Source organism: Penaeus japonicus, unplaced genomic scaffold (assembly GCF_977035675.1).
Source record: "Penaeus japonicus unplaced genomic scaffold, GWHDUDI00000001_assembly GWHDUDI00000036, whole genome shotgun sequence".
NCBI classification, from domain to species: domain Eukaryota; kingdom Metazoa; phylum Arthropoda; class Malacostraca; order Decapoda; family Penaeidae; genus Penaeus; species Penaeus japonicus.
Window position 1 is genome coordinate 9,781,827 of NW_028234438.1, and position 5,000 is coordinate 9,786,826.

The following is a 5,000-nucleotide window of genomic DNA, read 5'->3' on the forward strand; positions in this document are numbered from 1 at the left end:
ATTTGAAGGCCACCCAATCAAACCGAACATTTCAGTGAAAAATTTAGGAGTATACTTGGACAGATACATGACACACACGTTGATAACATATACAGGAAAGTAATGGGTACATTAACCCTTTCCCGACGGGGCACTCGCTACGCGAAGACCCCAATGCCGGGCGATTGCAATATTGCATTAAAATCGTCATACTGGCTTGACGCCCCGGCATCGGGAGTTTGGCTGTGTCACACGGGTGTGACGCACCGTCGTCATAGGGTTAATATTTCTAAATCACATAAAAAATCAAATCACTACGGATACTAGAATTATGGTCGTGCAAACACTAGCTCTTAGCATAATAAATTACTGTTCAAATGTTTGGGGTTCAACAAACAAAACCCAAATGCAAAAAGTACACAAATTACAAAACTTTGCTACAAGAGTTGCACTGGGTAATGTTAGTAAATTCAATCACATTACCCCACATATACAAAAATTAAAATGATAAAAAGTTCATCCTAAGTGCAGTTATGATACTGCACTTCTTTACCTACAAATTGATACATGGACTCTATCCACCATGGTTATTCTCCCTACAAACTGTAGGGAATACAGTTGGCATCCAAACACGCCAGGTAAATTCCCTATTTGTAAAAAGATCAAATACAGAAACGGGCAAGACAGATGCAAATTCGTGGACCGAAAATGTGGAACTTGTTGCCATATAACATTAAAAGCATTAACAACTTTTGTAATTTCAAAACAAAATTGAAAGAACACCTCTTTACTCTTCAAATGTAAATATATATGTATATATATATGTTTATATATATGTTTATATGTATATGTACATATATATATATATATATATATATATATATGTATATATATGTATATATTTGTATATGTATATATATATAAATAATCACCCTGTGTTATTATTTTTGTCTTATTATTATTGTTGATATTTTTGTTATTATCATCATTTATTTTATATTATCACTTTTGTTATTATCATTACTTTAATTAACATTGCTCTTATTTTTATTATCATCATTATTTTTATTATTATTATTATCATTATCATTATAAATTTTATCATACTATTTTCTAATACCCATATAATAAGTTTGTCATCAATTATAATTTTGATGTCCTCATCATTATCATTATTACTTGTGGTAGATATAGTAAGTGTATTCATGTTTGCTTATTATCAAGTATTATCATTATCAGAATCATTGTCATTATCTCTAATATCACTTTATTATCATGGTAACTATACTACCTTTGCCACAATTATTATATTTTATTATTGTTGTTGTTGCTGATGACATCGCACTTCCTTACCTAGGGTTAAAGGGCACTTTGTATATAACATTTCAAAAGGAGATAACCCAGATGATTACATGTTGGTTTGTTTACACAAGATCTGAAGTCAAGTGAAGGTCATTGGACTGATATGATATAAAGCAGTCATGTTGCTTGATCTGTAGACTCATCAGATCACCAACAGGCGTGTAGGAGTGTAGCTTACAAGGTGGGCTTTTAATTTTTGGATGTGTGTGTGCGTGTGTGTGTGTGTGTGTGTGTGTGTGTGTGTGTGTGTGTGTGTGTGTGTGTGTGTGTGTGTGTGTGTGTGTGTGTGTGTGTGTGTGTGTGTGTGTGTGTGTGTGTGTGTGTGTGTGTGTGTGTGTGTGTGTGTGTGTGTGTGTGTGTGTGTGAGTTTTGTGTGTGTTTTGTGTGTATGTGTGTTTTGTGTGTGTATGTGTGTGTGTATGTATGTATGTATGTATGTATGTATGTATGTATGTATGTATGTATGTGATGGTAGGAGGGATTTTTTGGTGTGGATGTGTATTTTTTATGCTTCTACTTTCTTTATTCAAAATAGTATTAAAATATCAATAAAGATCATATGATACCAAATTGTATGCCAAAGAAATATGGATTTACATCACTTAAGTTGAATCATCCTACAAAGAATTCAGTGACCTTGGTGGCAATCAGGGATTCTTGCTCTCAAACTTCACTCTCTTGCAACTCTTTCGTTCACTGTGTGCGGTTGCAGATGTTGTAGTTGTCTTAGTAAGGTATTGGTAAAATTTTAGGAGTGTTTGACATCTTTTTTTTTTTTTTTTTTACTATTTGTAAGCACTGTGTACTTTTATATTGTTAACAAGGTTGTACACTAAGTATGTTGTTTCATCTCATGTCTATGTATAATTTTATTCTAGCTTAATCTGGTTCTATGATTTAAAAATGAAATCAATATACTTTGGTTACTATTAACTTTAGATGAGATTAATTTTTTACTTTTGTCATGAATAAAAAACATTCCACCAGCCTTTTGATTATCATATGAGCTGATTTCTAAACATTATAGAAAAAAGGAGACATCCAATAATTCTGCTAAGTTTTTGTTACATTTATTTATGTAACAGATATTTATACTTTTTGTTAATAATAATTGAGATATTAACCCATTCCCGACGGGGGATTTCTAGCCTAGAATGTCCAAATGCCGGGGCTTTTGAATTATTAGGCCTAAATTAAATGAATAGCTGGCACAATACTGTGCCGCCCGGCAACTGGGCTTTTGAATGCGCGGTACACATGCTGTACCACCCGTCCTGTGTGGGTTAAGACAAGCAGAAAACACAAAAGGAAACAGTAGTGTTTTGCATGGATTTTGAGATGTTAACCCATTCACACCAGGCTGATTATTTGCCTGGTGCTGCTCCCTCCTTGAAGATCATAAGCACACGCAGCCTCCAAGTGCTAGATTTCTCCCGGTGCGATACAGTGTTACGCCTCTCATAGCACTCTACACCCACCTGATTTATTTATTTATTTATTTATTATTATTATTATTATTTTTTTTTTGATAAGCCAAGAACAAAGTTGACAGTTATGCAAGTGCAATGAGTATATACATGCATAACTATGTAAAATGTTTATTTAGAGGGAGAGATCATAACATGATAGAATATTGTCTCGTAGGCGAAATATTCACATGACATGATAGTACGTTATCTAGCACGAATGGGTTAAGAAGAGTGTTTCAGATTGAAAAAAATGAAAGCTGTGTGTGTGTACCTTTAACCCATTAACCCTTTCCCGACGGGGCACTCGCTACGCGAAGACCCCTATGCCGGGCGATTGCAATATTGCATTGAAATCGTCACACTGGCATGACGTCCCGGCATCGGGAGTTTGGCTGTGTCACACGAGTGTGACGCACCGTCATCATAGGGTTAACGACAGGTGACATGTTTTTTCGTCATACATGATGCAGCAGCTCTTGCTTGACATTGGGCGTCATGATGTTTGGGGATTTTGGATCACTGTGTTATTTTATTGTACTATGAGTAATGAGTGAGTGAAGTTGACAGTTGCAGTTATAATTATTATAACTGCAGTAGTATTTAGCAAAATGGGTTTCAACTACATCCAAAACCTAGATGGCACCACTTTCTTCTAGCACCAGCAGGAGAGAGAGCCTTGAATGGCATCTATCTACGGTCTTTAGCAAGCACTATTGCTATAGAGCGAAGGCACTTAGAAAGTTGCCGACCTCTTGCTCTAAAGTACTGCAGATGAAAGATGTGCAGGCAAAACGAGAGGAGGAAAGTGACTCACACCATGCCCAATACCTACAATGTGCCCCTGTGCTAGTAGGGATACCTTTTATTGTGGCACTCACTGTCAAAAGCCCAAGTTTTCTTCCTCTTCCCAACCTCTTTAAATTATCTTCATTTTGGATGGTTATAAGTTTTGTGTTTGTTCGTGACAGCACACAAATACAGAAAAAAAAAATTGCTTTTTGCCCTCCCCTGACACAGCAATACTTCTATCACATTGAGTATAAAGATAAAAATGAGTTGATATGGACCCTGAACTACAATTTTAATCAACTGCAGAATTGATAGAGCCTGTGATATGACAGATACAAGTCTCTAGAAACAGTAAAACACACACACACACACAAAAATACAAAAATGGCTTTAGCTCTACAATGAGTGACTAAAAGGGAGTGGGAAAAATCAAGGTATGTTGCTGAAGCTGCCTTGCTCAGATAAAAAACCCATCCTGGAGCCTGGGTAAGCAAATCTATCACCCATCAGCAACAGGTTAAAGACTGACTATTTTTATATATATGAAATAAGTTGTATATATGAAAGTAGTTTGTACTTCTGCTTTGTATTACATTAAACAATTGTAGCAATGCAGATATAAAGTTTTTTTTCCATATGAATCATTCTTCTTGATATTTCAGGATAAAAAAATCTAGTTTCCTTTTGTGCTATATGTTTGTCTTACTATGTCAATAATTGTTTAAAAAAGATATTTAATATATTCTGGTTAGCAGTAACATTTACTCATAATAAAAAAAAGAACGATTTGCTTTCATATCACATTTATTGTTGTTCAACATACTGCATGTAAAGAAAATACAGAAAAAAATCAAAATAATCATATATTTTTTATATCACTTGTGGGAATAAAGACACACAAACAACAATGAGGCATGCTATCCTGATAACAATCTCTTTATCTTGACAGATAAAGCATAGCCATGGGTTAAAAAAAAGTAAAAACCTAGTGATATTGTTACTAGGAAGTATAATCTAGAAATACATCAAAAGGGAATATTGCTCACTTTTTCTGAGAGTTTGTAAAATTTCCTGTAGGTATGTCCCCTCATTTCAGTCATCTCCTCTTTCTTTAGCCAATTTTTCACTCAGTGTCCTCTAGAATTATCACATCAATCACAGTAAAATAAAATTCCATAAAGAATTACTGTTAAGTGATCATTTTCTAATCCGTAACTATTCTCCCATAACATTATAGGTAAAATGGTTGAGACGGAGGCATACCAAGGAGACCAGGGGATGGCAGTGCGCAAGCCATCCCCTGCTGCGGCTGACCTGGTCTCCACCCTCAAGAAGGCCCTCTTCATCATAGGCTCAACTACCATTGTCTTCGTGGCTTTGAGGAACAGTCTCACATAGTAA

At 35.1% G+C, this 5,000-nt stretch overlaps 1 protein-coding gene across 6 annotated transcripts in view; it reads left to right on the plus strand.

Annotated features, from left to right (window-relative positions):
• LOC122245203 (fatty acid hydroxylase domain-containing protein 2) overlaps nt 1-5,000 on the plus strand; it is a 19,734-nt gene that overhangs the window by 8,822 nt on the left and 5,912 nt on the right. For 3 of the 6 annotated variants that reach the window (XM_086531945.1, XM_086531941.1, XM_086531943.1), the window contains exon 2: nt 4,837-4,996. In XM_086531945.1, coding sequence (XP_086388071.1) covers nt 4,842-4,996 — 155 coding nt within the window. In that variant the 5' untranslated portion in view covers nt 4,837-4,841. Of the gene's footprint in view, nt 1-1,336; nt 1,523-1,959; nt 2,076-4,568; nt 4,677-4,836; nt 4,997-5,000 lie in introns of those variants that run through there. The other 3 variants (XM_086531942.1, XM_086531944.1, XM_086531946.1) reach the window with 3 other exon arrangements.